Below are 20,396 nucleotides of genomic sequence, written 5' to 3'. Positions count from 1 at the left end.
CCTCTATTTTGCCCTCTGGTTCTAAAACATCAGGGCAGTTTTTTTGAGAACTTCCTGGAGGATGATATCTAGGTTCTTACTTTGATCATGGCTTTCAGGTAGTCCAATAATTTTAAAATGACCTCTCCTGGATCTATTTTCCAGGTCAGTGATTTTTCCCATGAGATATTTCACATTGCCTTCTATTCTTTCATTTGTTTGGATCTGCTTAACAGCATCTTGATTTCTCATAAAGTCATTAGCTTCCATTTGCTCCAGTCTAATTCTGAAGCAGTGATTCTCCTCATTGAGCTTTTGAGATTCTTTTTCCATCTGGCAAATTTGGCTTTTTAAGGCATTCTTCTCCTCATTGCCTTTTGGAGCGTCTTTTGTCATTTGAGTTAGTCTATTTTTTAAGGTGGTATTTTCCTCAGTCAGGCTGTTGACTCTCATATTGTAATTTTCTTGAAACGTTCTCATCTCTCCCCAATTTTTCCTCAACTTCTCTTATCTGTTTCTTAAGGTCCTCTATGGCCTGTAACCCACTCGTATTTTCCTTTGAAGCTTTTGGTACAGGAGTTCTGACTTCAGTGTCTTCCTCCTATTCCATGCTTTGCTCCTTTTTGTCCCCAAAATACGAGTCTAACGTTGTTATCTTCTGTCTGCTTTGTTTCCTTTGCCTCAGTCACTTGACCCCTGGGCTTTTTGCCACAGTAGGACTCTGCCACCAGACGGGGAGCTTTCATCCCAAATGCTGGGGTTTTCTCAGCTGCTGGAGGTATTAGCTGGGTTCCCTCTCTGAGGTCTCCACACGCTCTGGCAAGCTGGACACATACCCCTGGACCTCTACCCTAGGCTGCAATCCAGATCCAAGCAGGTTAAAGCAAGAGTAATTACCCATCAGACTGGTGCTTGGTCCCTCTACACTCTGCAGACCAGGAGCTGAAACTGCCACATGGCACTGGCTGGCTGTGCAGGCGTCTCAGTGGCTTCTCGCCCCGGGGGGCAAAAGCCACACACTCCCACTTACTGGGTCCCAAAGTCCAGAATGCATTGACCTCTCACTTTGTCCTTCATATCTATGTGTTGATAAATCTGGAAACGACCACAGCTGCTGCTGATCTTGAGTCAGTTAGGCCCTGGTTAGGCCCACCCTGGGTCTAAAGCCTCTGTGAGGGGCTGGGCTCGGCACCCAGAGCGCTGCGCTGGCCGATTCCTGCCGGCCTGCTGGGCTGTCCTCAGTGGGAGGTTAGTTTCTCTGTGTCATTTTGTGGGTCCTGCAGCTCCAAAGTTTGTTTAGAGTCCCCTTTTTATATATATTGGGGAAGGTGGAAGCTGGAGCAGCAGGGAGGTCCTGCTTCTACTCCACCATCTTGACTCCTCCGATTTATAGACTTTCAGTCTCCTCAAAACACAGCATTGATTTCTTTAATATAAAATATATATAAAAGGTTTCCTAAAATAGATTCCTTTCACATTCTTATGATTGCTTCCCGTTACTGCTAACATGAATTCCTGTAAAAGATGAAAATAATTCCATCTTTCAGATTGTTTCAGTACCATAGGATATGCAAGAGAGGATAATAATTCTTTTTATTATTTTGATGTTTCTTAATATGCTTGTTTCTTTGTAAGTCAGCTATTGTTAATAGCAGCCATATGGAGGAAGGAGTGGAACAAGAAGAAAAATGGCTAACAGCAATAAACAAGAAAAAATTTCAGTAAATAGACATGGAAAGTCAAAATTGTATTTAATTGAGTAATATTTTGCGCTGTGGATGAGGTGGGAGGTTGAAGTTGTTAGCAGTTAAGTAACAGGAGTTTTAAAAGGAGTTTAAACAGCATATTTTTTCAATAAATGAAGATAATTCTTTTAAGTTGTGACTTGAGATTGTTAAGCATAAAAATTAGGATTCTTGTCTTATATGTAGAAAAGTCCTAGAATCTGTTCCCTTCTCTAGTCATATGACATGACAGTATATAGTCACTACACAGATATTCTAACTGGAAATTCATGGTTCACAAGTGAGAATGTTGCTCCACTCTGTCTAGGAACTTACTATATTCAGTGATCTTTTTTGTTGATCTCAAAATTGAGTTATCTCACAGGATCACAGAATTTTAGAGCTGGAGGCCCTTTAGAAATTATCTGATACAGTCTTCTGATTTATGCAGATGAGAACTTGAATTCCAGAATGACTGAATTCACTTGACCCTAGAATACACAGCTAGTAAGATAGTAGGGTGACAGCTATTAAAGATATTTTGATATGTTGTAGTTAATGATCTTCTTAGCCTTGAGAAGACAAGAAGTGAACCTTGAGAAGCTTATAGTGTTGGAACTGCAGCCCATATCTCTTTTCTTCAAGTGTAGTACTGTTTCTACCACAGTGTACTTCAGACTAAATTATTCACAGATTACTAGATAAAACAGAATAGTTATTGCTATAGTGTGCCTTATCTAGTAGCATATTTGGAAATTATATTAGAATTTGCATAAAGTAAACACATAGAGCATTTCTAGAAGTGTTCAATTTTGTTTACTGTTGCTTGAGAAGTAAAAGTTATTTAATTTTTAGGTGGAAAACAAATTAATAATGGTTTTTTTGTGTAATTAAGTTATGGCTTTGTACCTTTTAATGAAGATTTTTACTTTTACTGATGATAAATGTTTGTTTAGTGCTACTATTTAAAAATAACCAAACCATGAACAAGTTTTTAGAAAAGCTTATCTAAATGACTTAGATATTTACTGACTGAATGTAAAATTAGTAACTTTGGAAGCAATTTCTAATATGTCTAAAGCACAGAAGATACGAAAACAAAAATACAATAGCCCCTACCTTCAACAATGTCATATTCTAATGACATGGTATGGTGGGATACAACGCTTTTAATGTAAGATAATTTGAAGAGGGAGCAAGTATTAACATCTGAGGAAAGTCTCAAAGGAGATTTAGAACTGGAAAAGACCACAGAGATCATTTAGTCCAATCCCCTCATTTTATATATGAGGAAATTAAGGAACAGGGCTTCTGGAAGACACTCCAGGTTTTTTCCAGTATCCCACACTGCCTCCCTCATTTTAATTTTAAAAAAGTTTTTAATAGTACTGTGAAGTGCTTGAAAGAATGTGTAATGAAAGGCTTACAAAATAAACAACTTAAGAGAATTATTTTCCTGTAATAAGAGTTTTAGGAAAGCCTACACTCAAAACCTTCATTTATAGACCAATATGACAGTAGTATTATTTTGCTATATGAAAGAAAGTACATCATTATTATTATCCTGAGTGACCTGAAAAAAAATTCTTTGAAAGTACAGTAAGACCTTGTTTATTTGACTCAACCTTTTCATGTCTTTAGTTTCCAAGGCCTATTTCCTGTATCAGTTTACATAGTGACAATATTATAGTCGATTTTGTAGCCTTAGAAAACTGTGATCACTTTTTGCAGTTATCCCTTTTAAAATTACTATAGTGTAGCTGATCAGCAGAACTTAACCACAGTAGCTAGTGTTACTTCTTAGTACCTTTCTTTCAATGATAGCTTAATTTACAAGATTTCGAGGCAACTTCTGAATAGTAAAATATCTATTTAGGCTCCAGTTTTATAAGACCATCCAAAATACAGGTTGAAGTTTTGGATCAAGAAGTACTAGTACCTGGATTATATTTCTTCAAATTCAACAAAGTTTAATTGTAGGATATCAGAAAACTTTCTTACATATAGTTCACAAATCAGGCAACTCTTCTGTGTGGAAGGTCACAAAACATCCCTCCATAAGAACTATTCTGTGTTTAACTGATTCCAGTTACTCTGGACTCATGAAAATGATGATATAATTTGTTTATAATAATAAATAAATTTTTCATAAAATGATATAGAATCTACCACACACACAAAAAAAAACCCAAACCACTGTTCTTTTTTTTCTCCTAAAAGCTTGGAAAGGTAACTTTTTTTTCTCCTTACTATTGACCAAACCAGAACTAGATAATATTTTTTATAAAAAAAAATAAAAGAGAATAATGAATGAAAAACATTTCATTAGGAAGAAATACAAAATTAGGAGAAAAACAGGAAATATAAGAGAAGAAGAACAAGAATAAACGGGAAGACTGTGTTAACCAAAGGAAAAAATTACATAAATGACTGGTGACTGCTGTTTATGTTCCAAGTATGGATTGTACTTCTTCCTAGAAGATAAGGTGAGGGAACTTAAGGAATGCCTTTGTACACTCCAGGTTATTAGCGAAAATGAAATATTCCTGTAAAAAGTAGTTCTTCAGTGCGAGTTGAGAGTAAGAATCTGAAGTGGAGGAGGGATAGCTTGATCCTTATTGGGAGGTTAGAGAGTAGAAAAATGTCACAGAGGAGGAACAGAGGGAAATGGACAAATATAAACTTTAAGCTTAAAAGCAAATTTGAGTCTCTTCCTGAAGAGGAGGAAACTGGATGATCTGAGGAAGTGGTCCTCCAGGAAATGAAGTAATAGAGCCATAGCAGGCATCACGTGACAGGTCATCTCTTACAAGTCAGAAGAAGAAAGGAAAAATAATGGTAGTTGGTGAATTCCTCTCTCAGAGATACTGCAGTAGGTCATTTTCAAATTGATAACAACAATACATAGGTTCATTTTCTTTCCAAGGCCTATATCTAATATATTACAAAGAATCCCAGGACTTTCACTTAATACCTGTGAGACTTTGGGCAAGCTTCTTAACCTCTCTGGGTTTGTTTCCTCCTCTGTAAAATAAGGGATTTGGACTAAGTGGCCTTTGAGGTACTTCTCAGCTCTACATTTATGATCCTATGAAGTACAAATTTATCATCCTTCCAAGACCTATCTAAATGTATGACTACTATCCAATTCTGGCAATCTATGTGGACAGAAATGATACTGCCAGAGAAAGTACTGGCAAGGATTACAAAGTCTTGGACAAGAAAATGAAGGGCATGGGTATGACTTGCATTTTCCTCACTGCTGCCTACTGAAGGAAACAATTGATTCTTATTTTGTTTTTTGGTTTGTTTTTTTTCTGCAAGGAAGAATCACTTTGGGGCAGCTGGGTGGCACAGTGAGTAGAGCACTGGCCCTGGAATCAGGAGGATCTGAGTTCAAATGTGACCTCAGATACTTAACACTAGCCATGTGACTTTGGGCAAATCACTTAACCCCAATTGTCCTGCCCTCCCCTCTCCATAAAGCAAAAAAAGACCCCCCAAAACAAACCTTTAAACCAAAATTAGTACTCTAGATTTGTAAGGAGACAATAAGAAAGCACATGCCTGGTCTTGATGAATTCAAGTCACCTGACCGAGATGAACTGCATCTTAGGGTACTGACAGAACTGACAGATGTGATTGCTAAGCCAACATTAGTGATATTGAAAAGTTATGAGTATGTCCTTTATGGAAATAGGAGAGGTACCACAAGACTAGAAAAGGACAGATGTCTTGATTTTCAGAGAGGGGAAGAGATTAGAGTCTACAGGCTTTAGGTCTATGAGCTTGACTTTGATTCCTGGAAAAACTCTACAGGAGTGGGTAACCTGTGGCCTCAAGGCCACATGTGGCCTTCTAAGTCCTTGGGTATAGCCTTTTGACTGAGTCCAAGTTTTACAAACAAATCTTTTTATTAAGAGGTTTATTCTGTGAAGTCTGGATTCAAAGGACTGCACTGGAGGGCCACATGTGGCCTTAAGGCCACAGGTTTCCACCCCCCCACACACACACTCATAGAACATATTAAAGGAGATTGTTGCTCAACCATCCAGTAAGGCAAGCAGTGAATATCTCGAGCGAGGATGGTGTCATCAAGGGCAAGACTTAACAATTTTTCTTTTTTGACAGAATTACTAAAATAGTGGATGAAATTAATACACTATAGCAGATACTAAAGAGAATAGCTATATAAAGAGAAGGAAGAAAGTATACCAACTTAGTCAGGAGATCACAGATGACAAAATCCCAGGAAGGAGCTAGTAGTCAGACTTCTGGCCTCAAATGTCTATGGCAACAAAGAAAAGAACTAGAGGTCCTAACACAAGGAGGCAAATTTTACCTTACGTCTATCACCAAGCCTTGGCATGAAACATATTATAGGAATATGGCTCTGTTTGGGTATACTTCCTTCACAAGAAAGAGAGCATTTAAAGGGGTAGGTGGGATCTGCTTGTGTAGTATAGCATTTCAAGAAGGTATGCTTTTAGCAGAAATCTAAGATTCAAAAGGGAGACTCAGTCAATCTACAAGTTATTTATTAAGCCAGGCAATGTACTAGGCAAAAGCGAAAACTAATCACTTTTATAATTGAGAAAATATACACATATAGATATCTATAAAAATACACAATTAGAATATAACCATGAGGTTGAAGGAGGCAGTAGCAGCAAGGAAGACTAGGAAAGCCTTCTTCTTGTGCTTGAGCTGAGTCTTGAAACAAATGAGAAATCCTAAAGCATTTTGGTAAAAATAAATGGAGGCAGGAAAACTTGACTTTGTTAGCAGTATATATATATTTTTTTACCACCTGGAGAGAGAAAAAATTAGAAGAAGAGATCATAAGCCTGTTACAGAGGCATGAGATAGGAGTATAACTGGCAGTTTTAATTATCCAAACATCTGCTTGATCTCCCTGTTTGCAAAATGTGGAGGAGCCAACAAGGGGGAAATCTATATTGGATGTTTTAACAGCAGGAAGGTTGCTGGGGTGGAAATGATAGGTGAACATTGGGAAGAAGAAACCACTTCTTTTTTTGAGTATATGAAAGAGGTGAAGGAAGGTTTATTCTGACATGCACATTAGATTTGAGTAGAGCAAATTTCAGAGGAAGGATAGATGGAATTACTTGGAAAACACTCAAGAATGAAATTCTAAAGACATAAAGTGAAGCAGTTCCAACAATGAGGAAAAATGAGACCTGCCTAAAAAGACTAGTGACAGTCAACTAGCATTTATTAAGTTATTAAGTACTACTATGGGCCAGACTCTGTACTAAAAAAAATTTAGCTTTGTCTGTTGACTGCTTCCCTACTGCCTTATAAATAGGCCTGTGTCTCTCCTATTCCCCAGAAATCTTTACTGGATCTATCTATCCCGTTTAGTTATCATTTTAGATCTCCTGTCTTTCCTGGCTAAACACCTTGAGAAAACCATTAACAATAGGTGACTCTATTTCTTGTTCCTCTTTTATAACTATTTATTGGACATCTCAAATTGAATGTCCTGTAGAGAGCTTACACTGAACGTGTTCAAAATAAACACTTCATGCTCTTGGACTCAGACTGATGGGAGAGATAATATGCAAAAAACTGTCTCAGAGGGAAGGCACTGAGATGAAGGAGGACAGGAAAAGTCTTCTTGCAGAAGGTAGGACTTTGTAGCAGAGACTTGAATGAAGCCAAGGAAGCTAGGAGGCTGAGGGGAGGAGAGAGAACACCTCAGGCATGGAGGACAGCCGGTAAAATATTCAGACAAAAACAGCAAACTGTCTTTGAGTTTTAAAAGGTGAAAGTAGAAGCAAAGATAAGTGACAGGCTGAAGAGTGTGGCAGGATCCTATAAAAAGGATTAAACGGCATGCTCACCACATTTACAGATGATACAAAGTTGGTACAAATGACCCAATAGCTAGCTCACAGACTGGCAGTCAGATTCCAAAGATCTTGAACTTTGAGGTCAGGAGTGCTGAATCTCAAGAGTGAGATGTGGTCTGTTAGTGAAACTAAAGATACCAAAAAAAGTTTTGGTGTGTGTGTTTGTGTGTGTGTGTGTGTGTGTGTGTGTGTGTTTTAAGTTATGCTAGAGGAAATAAAAAGATAAGAGGAGATAGAACTGCTACTTCGAGTAGGTAGGATGATGACGTGACAACAGAAAGAAGGCAGAGGTGCTTAAATCTTAGTCTCCTTTTTCCAACGAGTGTGACCTGACAAACAAAAATTTTTACTTGGGAATTGATGCCCACAACAAATGAGATAGTAAATGAGCATATAATTATCTTTAATGAATTTGTCATTTAGCCCATATCATAATAGTTAACATTTATATAGCACTTTCTTTGTACAAGGCACTATGCTAAGTGCTTCACAATGGTGCTGTAACATAATATGCATGTAATATTATTTATATAGATATACATAACTCGTATTTTACACGTGAGGAAATGGAGGCGAACAAGTTAAGTGACTTGCCCAGGGTTACACAGCTGGTACTTGTCTGAGACTGGATTTGAACTTGAGTCTTCTTAGTGCCAGCTGTAGTGCTCTATCCAATGAACTGTATCTTTGGATTTTCAAAGAAATGACAACTATGATTACTGAACCACTCCCAGTGATATTTGAAAGATCATAGAGGATGAGACGAACACTGAAGAACTACAGGAGGGAAAATTCCTGAATTTCAGGAAAAAAGAGAAAGAGAATAGATTCCACAAATTACAGGCCCATGAGCCTAACTTTGATATCTGGAGAAATTCTAGAATAAATCATTTAAGAGACTGTTAGTGAACACCTAGAGAAGCATTGTTTACAAAGAGTGAACATGCTGCATCAAGAACAGATAGTGCCCAACTGACTTTATTTCATTTTTTGATGGTAACTAAACTAGTAAATCAGATGACTCTATCAGTTTTCCATCTATTTTTTTATAAAGTATCCTATGCTGTTTTTTGGAAATGATTGCAAGGGACTAGATGATAATACAATTAGATACAGTCAGAAATGTTGAATGGCCAAACAAGAAAAGTGGCCTTCTCTGCAGTTCTGTGTTAGTTTAGTTCATCGTCTGCCATTGAGTGCAGCCAGGCTCCGTGTTTGGATGTGTGACATCTTTATCTGTGGCTCAGCTAAAGCATGAAATGACATGCTTACCAGATTCTCATATGATGCCAAGGTGGTGCAGATGACACAATAGCTAGCTCACAGGATGGCAGTCAGGTACTAAGAGATCTTGATAGACTTGAACTCTTAGGTGAATCTTTAAATAAAGTTCAATATGGATAAATGTAAAGTCTTACACTTGGGTACAAAAGTCAATTGTGCAAATACATGATAGGAGATTGAAGAATGGCATAGTGAATAGAAAGCTGGCTTTAGAATCAGGAAACCTGGGTTCAGTTTCCTTGGACTTCTGTCACATTCTGGCTTCATGACCCTGGGCAAATTCCTTCATCAATCAATACCCCAAACAACCCTTTAAGATTATTAGTTATAATACAGTTGGTAATCTGCATTGGTAAAAGGCATTACCTCCCCAGGAATTCCCCTACAACAGATGTAATCCTTATTTTAGTACTTATTATAGCTAAGGCACTATAACATGTCCTAGTAATACTAAGATAAAAGGGGAAAAAAAACAGGGGTAAATGGGGGTCTGATCTCAAGAATGTTACAATCTGGGGCAGCTAGGTGGCACAATGAGTAGAGCACCGGCCCTAGAGTCAGGGGGATCAGAGTTCAAATCCTGTCTCAGACACTTGACACTTACTAGCCATGTGACCTTGGGCAAGTTACTTAACCCCAATTGCCCTGCCTTTCCCCCTCCAAAAAAAAAATGTTACCATCTGGCAGTGGAACAAGATGTAATATTTCACATTTATATAGCACTTCTCAGCTTATAACATGCGTCTTCAATTATCTATAACACAAACTAGGCTGAAACAGGACATAACCTTCATTTCTGACCTTCATGATCATCAGTATTCCCTCAGACATCCAAACTTCTAGTTCCTAAGTTTATTCATTTTCCAAGACCTATTCCTGTATACAAAGAAGGTCATGTCCTTTATCTTGCCGTCACCCCCAAGTATTCTATATCTATATTCATGAACTTGAAAATTCTTTTATCTTACCATAATCTGTTGTCATTCCATCTTTTCCTCTGCTTTAAAACTCATAACCATATTCTTCATTATCACTATGACCTCCAATCCCGACAGCCCTCTGTTTTTCCCAGGCCATAACCCCTGCATTGGCTATACTCTCCTTCCTTTCCCCTCTGGACCCCTTGATAAACCAGTTCAACTATATACTATGCTCCATTCTCTAGTCCCTTGCCCCTTTATCTTGTCTCTGATCATGCCCTACAAAGGGCAAATCTTTTTCTTAAAATTAATTTATTTTTATTTTTCACCATTTACTTCGATAGATTTTAAATTTTCTTTCCCTCTTCCCTCCCCAAGATGGCATGCAATCTCATATAGGTTCTACATATACATTCCTATTTTCACGTTAGTCATGTTGTATAGAAGAACTAGAACAAATGGGAGAAACTAAGAGAAAGAAAAAACAAAACAGAAAAAGAAAATAGTCTGCTTCACTCTGCATTCAGACTCCATAGTTCTTTCTCTGGATATGGATGACATTTTCCATCATGAGTCCTTTGGAATTGCTTTAAGTCCTTGCAATTCTGAGAAGGGCTAAGTCTATCAAAATCATTCATTGCACACTGTGGCTCTTACTGTGTACAGTGTAGGGTTCTCCTGGTTCTGCTCCCCACACTCAGCATCACTTCATGTAAGTCTTTCCAGGTTTTTTTTAAAGTCTGCCTGTTAATAATTTCTTATAGCACATTAGTATTCCATTACATTCATGCACCATAACTTGTTCAGCCATTCTCTTGTTGATGGGCATCTCATCAATTTCTAGTTCTTGATCACAACAAAAAGAGCTACTATGAATACTGTACATGTGGGTCCAAAGGCCCAATCTTACCTACCTCTTTTCCTTATTACTGCACAGAGCTGGAGAATATCTGGAAGCAAAGCACAGTCCATATTTATGTAATATAACATCAGCTAGACAGTGATATATTAACTAGATCATCACTTCAATCAGGCAGTCCATTTATACAGGAGTCAGCAAACTTTTTTCTGTAAAGGGCCACAGTACGTATTTAGGGTTTGTGGGCCAAGAAGCAAAATCAAGGATACTTACAGCATATAGTAGTACTTATATAATAAGAGAAAACAAATCAAACTCTTTATTGATAAAATTCAAAATAATAATTGAGTATAATTTTTTTGTAATATAGGTCTAATGATGAGAAAAGTGGAATTCTTTTGGGAAGACATTTCGCTTAGTTGGGGTTCAAAGTTATTGCTCCCTATTATCAAAATTGATTGCAAATGTTCATCTTCAACGATGATTTATAATGAGATTTTACATATTTCATCTTTGAAAAAATCTTTTCACATAGGTACTACCAAATACTACTAAGAATCTACCAGCATATGACTTTAATTGAGTATATTCATTGCTTAGAAGGCATCTGTAATATTCTGTTAAATTCTTCTCTTGAAATTTGCCTTTTAGTGTATTATTATATTGCAGATTAATTACTTCCCGTTGAAGATTAGGTGGAACTCCTCATTTGCACAGTTAGATGGATTTTGAAATATGGAGATTCCTTTTGCATTTGCATCAAGGGCTGAAAAATGCTGCTGGAACTGTAATTTTGAGTTCAAGAAATAACTGCTTGTGTGGAAGTGGCAATCTCACTTCCTGTTTTAACTTTTGACAGTATGGGGGGGTGTATAAACAAACTTGACATTTTGATTCAAACAACATTAGTTGCCTAATTGACTTTATGACAGTATAAATTTTACATTTAAGTTCTGTTTTGCCTTGTAATTTTAGGTTGAATTCATTAAGAAACATAAAGTCTGCAGCAAAAACAAATTTCCTAAACCATTCAACGTTCAATAATAGTGATTGAGGGTAGTTCTCAGAAAAATTTGTCTCAGCTGAGCTCAAATAAATTGCAATGAAACTTTTACCCCTCTTTTCTTGTTTTAACATGATGGGTCTGCACTGGTAATAAAAAATAAATAAAACCTAGTTCTGTGATTCACATGGCATTTGAAATTGTTGAATTATTGTTGCATCACTGCAATTTGTAGAGCCCTGAGCGACATTGTGAAGCAATGAGATCCAAATAAAGTCTCTGTTATAATAACTCACTTCTGCCATTGTAGCATGAAAGAAGCCATAGACAGTACATAAACAGGAGCATGACTGTGTTCCACTAAAACTATGGACACTGAAATTTGAGTGCCAGATTGCTGACTGCTGATTGATTTATACCTCCCAAATCAATATATTATACTACTCACCCCAGTGCTTTTCCAAACTATCTCATTCCTCCTTAAATCTCTCAGTGCTACCCATTTCCATAACCATTCCATAAGCTGAAAACATTGCTTTATATTTCACTAAAAAAACTGAGGTCATTCTCTGTGAGAACTCCATATTCTCCCCTCTTCATAAGTCAAAATGGCTTCTGTCACTGTCTTCCTTCCCCCTGTCTCACACAAAGAAGTGGCCTTTCTCCCAAGGCAAACTGTACACACATACAAGCCTATTCCATCTGGTCTTCTCCAGCAGATTGGCCCCTCTATTGTCCTCAATCTCACCATCATTCATCTTTCCCTTTCTATTGGCTGCTTTCCTGCTCTCTATAATATATAGCCCATTTCTCCCCCATCCTCACTGTATCTATCCATAACCATTAGTTATTATCTTAAATCTCTCCCTTTCCTGGCTAAACTTCTTGAGAAAGTCATTTATAATAAATGCTTCTACACATTTTCATTCTTTCCTAACCACTTATTGGACATCTCAAATTGAATGTCTTGTAGAGAACCTAAACTGAACGTGTTGAAAATGGAACTTGCACCTCCAAGCCCCACCCTCTTCTGAACGTATTACCGTCGAGGGTTCTGCCATCCTCCTAGTCACTCCGGTTCACAATCTAGGCGGCGTTCTCAACTTCCGTCCCTGATATCCAGTCCGTTGCCAGGTTGTCTCAATTCTGCCTTCTCAACATCTCTACAATCACTCCCTTCTCTCAACTCACCCAGCTGCCATGATACAAACCCTCATCACATCATGCCTAGATTATTGTCATAACCTCCTTATTATCTTCTTGCCTCAAGTATATCCTAACTCCTGTTCATTCTTCACACAATGGCTGAAGTAATTTTCCTAAAGCATAGATCCGACCATGTCACACCCCCTACCCTCTGGGTACCCCAACAACTCCATTGGTTCCATATTGCTTCTAGGGTCAAATATAAAATCTTCCATTTGACTTTTAAAGCCCTTCATAACATCATCTCTTCTGTTTTTCTAGTCTTCTTGTACCTTAGTCTCCTCCACATTCTCTGTGATCCAGGGACACTGGCTTCCTTGATATTTCTCATACAAGACACTCAGTCCTTCAGTTCCTAGCATTTTCACTGGCTCTTCCTCCTAATGTCTGCCTCCTGGCTTCCTTCAAGCCTCAGCCAAAATCCCTTTGGCAAAAAGACTTTCTTAGTCTCCCTTATGCTAGTGTCTTCCCCCAATGGTTGCTTTCCATTTATCCTGTTTATCTTTTATGTGCATTAGTTTATGTGCTATCTCCCTCATTAAGACTATTTTTTGTCTCTCTTTGTATCTGTAGTACTTAGCACAGTTCCTAGAACATAGTAAACCCTTAATAAGTGCTTCTTGACTTACAAAACTTGTTCAGGGTCACACAGCTAGTTAATGGCAGTGAGGACTAGAGACCAGATTTCCTGACACCTATTTTAGTTCATTAGAGCAAATTGACTTAGTCCTTATTAATGGCCCCATTCTACTTCCAAAGTCACTATTCTGTATTGTTCCAAAATGTCCTTCCTCTAACATATGATGACTTTGTAAATATGGGGAAATCAGTTGACCTCTTGGGGCCTCAGCTTCTTCAGTTTTTTTTTTTTTTGGAGGGCAGGGCAATTGGGTTTAAGTGACTTGCCCATAGTCACACGGCTAGTAAGTGTTAAGTGTCTGAGGCTGGATTTGAACTCAGGTCCTCCTGACTCCAGGGCCAGTGCTCTATTCACTGCACCACCTAGCTACCCCTTGTTTCTTCATTTATAAAATGATTGGATTGAATTATTTGACTTCCTGGTGCCTTTCAGTTCTAAATCTATGTAATCTGTATTAGGGGGAAAATATGTATATTGGTTGTCTATTTTATTTTATGTTTGGTATGGATCTCTGATTTTGTTGGTGTGAACTCCTACTGAAGAAATGCATATACCCAACTGCAGATGCCCAATTGTATCCAACTTAACAGATGCCTGGAGCATTGAAAGGTTGTTCCTTATGCAGGGCTACATAACGACTATATTTTAGAAGAATTAGGTCAACCCAGGCCTTGATGAATTCAAAGTCATCTCTCTGTCTACTAAGCCCTGTTACCTCTCTGTATTTGTTAGAACAGCTAAATAGATTCCTGAGAATGGGAGGAAAGATAATAATCATAGCTGATGTTCACAAAGTGCTTTGCAGTTCTGAAATGCTTTTGCCTTCATTAACTCATTCAATCATCACATTAACCCTGTGAGATAGGTGATCCATTTTACAGATGAAGAAACTAAGAATCAGAGACATTATGTCACATTCTACTAAGAAAGTAGCAGAATTAGAATCAAAACCTAAGTTGTCCAGCTCCAAGCTCAGTGCTTTGAAACATACTGTATATTATTTCAGGAAGATACTGTAAAAGTGATAGAAAAAAAAATTCTGGTTTATAATCAAACTAAGGCAAACGGTTTTTATTCATTTTTCAAATGCTTTATTAACTTCTGATTTACATCGTTCATTTCCTCCAGATTTTGAGTTACAAATTTTCTCCCCGTTTTTTCCCTGCCCACCGCCCAAAAATAGCAGTTGCACAGGATATCCCCTCCTTCAATCTGCTCTCTCCCATATCTTCTCCCATACCCCCTCTGACTTTCCAGTAGGGCATGGTGGATCTGTATGCCCCAGTAACCTGTGTAACTTATTTCCCAATTACATCTAAAATAGTATTAATAAGAGTATATATATATATAAACATTTGATTTTAAAACTTTGAATTCCAGATTCATTCCCTTCCTCCCTTGTCACCCACCCTTACTGGGAAGATAAGTAATTCAGTATAGGTTGTATATATGTAGCTAATGCAAAACATTACCACAGTAGATATATTGTAAAAGGTTGACTATATTTCCCTCCCTCCTATCCCTCCTATCCCACCTCCCACTTGTTCTATTCTCTACTTTGATCCTGTCCCTTTTCAAAAGTGGGTGCTTCCAACTTCCCTCCCCCCCAGCCTGCCCTCCCTCCCATCATCCCCCCTCTCATCCCCTTCCCCCCTACTCTCCTGTAGGATGAGATACCCTATTTAGTGTGTATGTCATTCCCTCCTTAAGCCAAATTCAATGAGAATAAGGTTGACCCATTCCCTTTTGCCTTTCTGTTCTTCCCCTCCATTGTAGCCATTTTTCCCTTGCCTATTCTATATGATATAGTTTACTCCATTATGTCTCTCCCCATCTCCTCTCATTTTATTCCTCTCTCACCTCTTAATAGTTCAACTTTGATAAGTTCCTTATGATTTCTTTTCCCTGTTTACCTTCTCATGCTTCTCTTGCTTCTTGTATCTAAATGTCAAATTTTCTATTCAACTCTGGTTTTTTCATCAAGAATGCTTGAAATTTTTCTATTCCACTGAATGATCATATTTTCCCCTGAAACATGATACTCAGTTTTGCTGGGTAGGTGATTCTTGGTTTTAATCCCAGCTCCTTTTCCAAGTCCTTCGATCCCTCAGTATAGAAGCTGCCAGATCCTGGATTATCCGGATTGTGTTTCCACAATATTCAAATTGTTTCTTCCTGGCTGCTTGTAATATTCTCTCCTTAATCTGGGAATTCCGGAACCTGGCTATAATATTCCTAGGAGTTTTCTTTTTGGGATATTTTTCAGGGGGTGATTGGTGGATTCTTTCAACCTCTGTTTTGCCCTCTGGTTCTAAAACATCAGGGCAGTTTTCCTTGAGAATTTCTTGGAGGATGATTTCTAGGTTCTTTCTTTCTTTGATCATGGCTTTCAAGTAGTCCAGTAATTTTTAAATGATCTCTTCTGGATCTGTTTTCCAGGTCAGTGGTTTTTCCAGTGAGATATTTCACATTGCCTTCTATTCTTTCATTTGTTTGGATATGTTTAACAGCATCCTGATTTCTCATAAAGTCATTAGCTTCCATTTGCTCCCATCTAATTCTGAAGCAATGATTCTCCTCATTGAGCTTTTGAGATTCTTTTGCTGTCTGGAAAATTAGGCTTCTTAAGGCATTGTTCTCCTCATTGCTTTTTTGAGCCTCTTTTGCCATTTGAGTTAGTCTGTTTTTTAAGGTGTTATTTTCCTCAGTCAGGCTGTTGACTTATTTCATAATTTTCTTGCATCGTTCTCATTTCTCTTCCCAATTTTTCCTCCACTTCTCTTATTTGCTTCTTAAGGTACACTATGGCCTGTAACCAGCTCATATTTGTCTTGGAAGCTTTTGGTGCAGAAGTTCTGACTTCACTGTCTTCCTCCTGTTCCATGCTTTGATCCTTTTTGTCACCAAAATAGGAGTCTAATGTTGGATTGCTTTGCTTGGTTTGTTTCCTTTGCCTGGTCATGTTGCCACTCAATTACTTGACTTTTGTGCTTTTTCCCACAGTAGGACTCTGCCACCAGACAGGGGAGCTTCATTCCAAACGCTGGGGTTTTCTCAGCTGCTGGAGATATTAGTTGGGTGCCTCTCTGAAGCCTTCACATGCTCTGGCAAGCTGGTCACACACCTCAGGACCTCAACCTTAGACCGCAATCCAGGTCCAAGCAGATTAAAGCAAGAGCGATTACCCCTCAGTCTGGTCACTTGGTCCCCCTACAATCTGTAGGCCAGGAGCTGAAGCTGCCAGGTGGCCGTGGCTAAGCCGTAGCCCTCCAGGGCAAGAAGCCGATGCACTCCCAACTACTGGGTCCCAAAGTCCACATTGCAGTGACCTCTCACTTTGTCCATCACATCTATGTGTTGATAAATCTGTAAACGGCCACAGCTGCTGCTGATCTGGAGTCCCTCCAGGTGGAGGCTGGTTAGGCCTGCCCTGGGGCTAAAGCCTTGGAGTGGGGCTGGCCAATTACTGCCAGCCGGCCTGCCGGGCTGTCCTCAGAGGGAGGTTAGCTTCTCTGTGGATTCTGTAGCTCCAAAGTTTGTTTAGAGTCCCCTTTTACATGAATTGGAGGTGGTGGGAGCCGGAGCCGCAGGGAGGTCCGGCAAACATGTTTTTAAAAGACATTATTTTAATGATAAACTCTATAACATTATGATTTAGTCCCTTAGTGATCTGAATGAACTACAACTTTGACAAAGTGAAGAATATGACAAGAATATGAAACTAATCATAAAAGTTTCTGGTAATTATCCTTGATGACAGTTTTTTATTTCTAAGAGAAATAGATTGTTTTTATAAAGATCTAAATATGAGAATGTATTCAATCATCAATGAACTTCCTGCATGTGGTTTGACTGAAAAACAAATTTGTTGAAGACTCAGTAGAAGAAGATGTTTTAAGAAAACATCCTGATTAGTTCTTCTTGATTTATAAACATGCCTCTAAGCATCTTCACTATCATCACTGTTAATTTGCATAGTATATCTCTCTGGGTTTTTTAATTTGGCATCAATTTTCTGGAAGAGTATAGATTTCTAAAAAGTAAAACTATTATTAGAGTTATTGCTTAAAATAAGCAAAGATGTTCACTGCCATTTTTTTTAAATTCTCATCAACAAGAAGCAGAAAGGTGGTATGGTTTCTACTAGATAAAGGCTAAACTGAGAACTAGATGCTCAACTTTTGACCCACTTCTTCCGTTACAAAGAATCCTCTCTGGGTCTGTTTTGACATCTGTGAAACTAGGAGATATTGTGTATTGTATATTCATCTGAGAAATGAGTCATGAAATGTATTTTAAATATTTCAGAAATTATTTTTCTAAACCTGTTACAGTCAGATAAAATTTTGTACTCTTGACAAAGGATGTTTTAATATTGATTACTTGATTTCTTTTACAGATTTTGTAATGTGGTCATAGACTTGGTATTCTTATGCTTTTGCATTTGTTTGAGAAGTTAAAGTATAATTTAGGAGTGGCCAAAGTTCTAGCAACTTTTTAAATAGTTTTGCCTGGAGGAAAACTGTTCTAAGGCTAGGAATTGCAGTTTCCCATTTCAGGAATCCATCTTGCAAACGTTTTGTTATTTATCACAAGGGCAACTGGCAAGAGAGCATTTCTGGCATGGTGCAACTTATCACTATTCCTAGAAAAACAACCCTGAGTGCCTGTCCTAAAATACTGGGCGTCATCTTTGTATACAAAAAAAAAGTTCAAGCCATCATTTTGACAAATACATTTTGGCTTATTTAAAGGAGCCACTTGCAAATTCCTTTTTGGGAAATGCCAGAAGAGAAATCACAAGTGCCTAGAGCATCGCAAATCTGTTTAGCTTTATGTCCAATCCCCTAAGTCACTTTTAGGGTAAGGAATAAGTAAGGTTGTGATCTGATACAGTCTTGAATCATTGAAGGAAGATTCAACTAAAGGACTTTTAGGAGGCTAAATATTTCCAGAGATATATTGAGTATGTAGTTCCACTATGATTTGAGGGTGCTCCCTCCTCCTCCTTCCCACCCCCTTTAGGTGTATCTGACTGAACCCTAGGGCTAGCCAGTGAATTGATACAACAGCAAGGCTGGGATTTCTAAATTTTAGAGATAATAAGGTGGTTTTTTAAAAATTACTTTAGGATACAAAATTTCCATATTTTGGATTTAGGTGGTTAGAGAGCTACTGTATTATAACTCTTTGAACTTTTCCTAGTTAATGCCTTTATCTTTTTCAAAATAGCCTACCTCTACTTAAAAGGTGGAACAGAGAATCCCACAGACCAGTTGTATGCCATACTAATGAGCTCTGAGGACCATATGTCATCCTTCTGCCCGCACAGCAGTAGCATGTAGTAGGCTGCCCACAGAAAAATGTGCCTAAATCGGCCAAAAAAAAAAAAACCCAGATGGACTCCATTTGATTTTTATGAATTGATCGGTATAAAATGCAATTATGCTAAGGATATGTGTTTTTATCAATGTATGACACTCCACAGATCACAACCTATCTGTGACTCTTAGTGTTAACTGAGTCCCAGGGACTCGGGGACTTGATTTGCTCAGGTTCATACAGTTCCAAGGTAAGATTTGAACCTGGGGCATCTTGACTCAATGCCATTCTGCCTCTATGAGAATAAAACATTCATTGATTAATACAAAACTTTGTCAGTACTTGACAAGGTAAGAAATTTGCCTCATCCTCTCCTCCAGTATCCTTCCCCCCCACACACACATAAAAACCTTTCTAAAGTTTTCTTTGTGCTTTATTATTGGCTTCCACTGAAGTCCTTCTCTGAAATTTCATAGTGACATAGAGGTACCCCTGAGTTTTTGAAGTTTATATCAGAAAAGCATAAGGTCATTTAGACTGGAAAAAATTTCTAGCATAGACGTAGTAATTGACTATATATCAATTGTCTGATGACTGGTATAGCTAAATTCAGAGAGGCACAGTAGCTTAGCCACAGGGTGATGAATTTTTTAGCCATAGCAACTCTTAAAACCATCTAGTATTATAGAAGGGGTGTGATCTGAATTAGCTGGACAGAGTACACATGTTGCCCAAATTACAAAACCTTAAACTATCTAGGGGAACTTTTAAAGAAAGGTTTTATATGAGACCGTTATTAGTATCATATTGGGTGTAAAGTTATAAATGCTGTACATAATGCACTTCATGTCTTCAGTGTTGTGAGTGCCTTCTCTCTCTAGTTTAGTAATAATATTTCTTGTACTGAAAAGATTCTGATATTTCTGACATTTTTTGTTAAATGTTCTTATGTCTTCTGAATGGATATGTTATTTTGTAGGTGGCTGTGGCAAGTACAATAATTATTCAGAATATTGTAGGTAAGGAAGTTTAAGTCCGGTAATCATGTTTTTATGACTTAATAGTTATTTCTTATTTTGGTTTTGGATGTATTTGTGACCATGAGCAGTTTCTGTGACCATTGAAATGTTTTATATTGCCTTGGAAGGAATGTGTAATTCATCTTGTTGCCACTGTGGCAATTTGACACAGTGGATAGAGCTCTTGGTGTGGAGTCAGGGATACCCAAGTTAAAATTTGACCTCAGGCATTTACTAGCTGTGTAATCCTTGGCAAGTCACTTAACCCTGCTTGTCTCAGTTTCCTCATCTGAAAAATAAGTTGGAGAATCCTCCAGTGTCTTTGCCAAGAAAACCTCAAATGGTCATGAAGAGTTAGTCATGATTGAGATGACTGAACAACAACAATGCTCCAGTCAAGGTCTTAATTAATAGTTCTGTGGGCGTATGGCGTGCTTTTGAAGGACAGTAGTGAATTCTCTCATAATGATCTCTTCAAACTCTAAATCTTATATGAAAATTAAATTGTCTTTAGTGAGCCAAATTTACTAATATGGCTGACGTGGAAGAAGCACGTGGGAGAAA

At 37.9% G+C, this 20,396-nt stretch overlaps 1 protein-coding gene across 8 annotated transcripts in view; it reads left to right on the top strand.

Moving 5' to 3' along the window:
* Nucleotides 1-20,396, top strand: part of SLC38A6 (solute carrier family 38 member 6) — a 103,218-nt gene that overhangs the window by 12,112 nt on the left and 70,710 nt on the right. The window contains exons 4-5 of one of the 8 annotated variants that reach the window (XR_011169036.1): nucleotides 16,495-17,231; nucleotides 19,793-19,832. The exons of 6 other annotated variants lie outside the window; for them this stretch is intronic. Coding sequence is in view for 1 of the 2 variants with exons in the window: in XM_069092044.1 (XP_068948145.1) it covers nucleotides 19,793-19,832 (40 nt within the window). In the remaining variant the exon portion in view is untranslated. The remainder of the gene's footprint in view (nucleotides 1-16,494; nucleotides 17,232-19,792; nucleotides 19,833-20,396) is intronic. One more of the 8 variants, XM_069092044.1, reaches the window with a different exon arrangement.

This window comes from Petaurus breviceps, unplaced genomic scaffold (genome assembly GCF_028583685.1).
Source record: "Petaurus breviceps papuanus isolate PSGF00001 unplaced genomic scaffold, PetGlider_PUasm1.0 189, whole genome shotgun sequence".
Lineage (NCBI taxonomy): Eukaryota > Metazoa > Chordata > Mammalia > Diprotodontia > Petauridae > Petaurus > Petaurus breviceps.
This window is presented reverse-complemented; position numbering and strand designations above follow the sequence as displayed.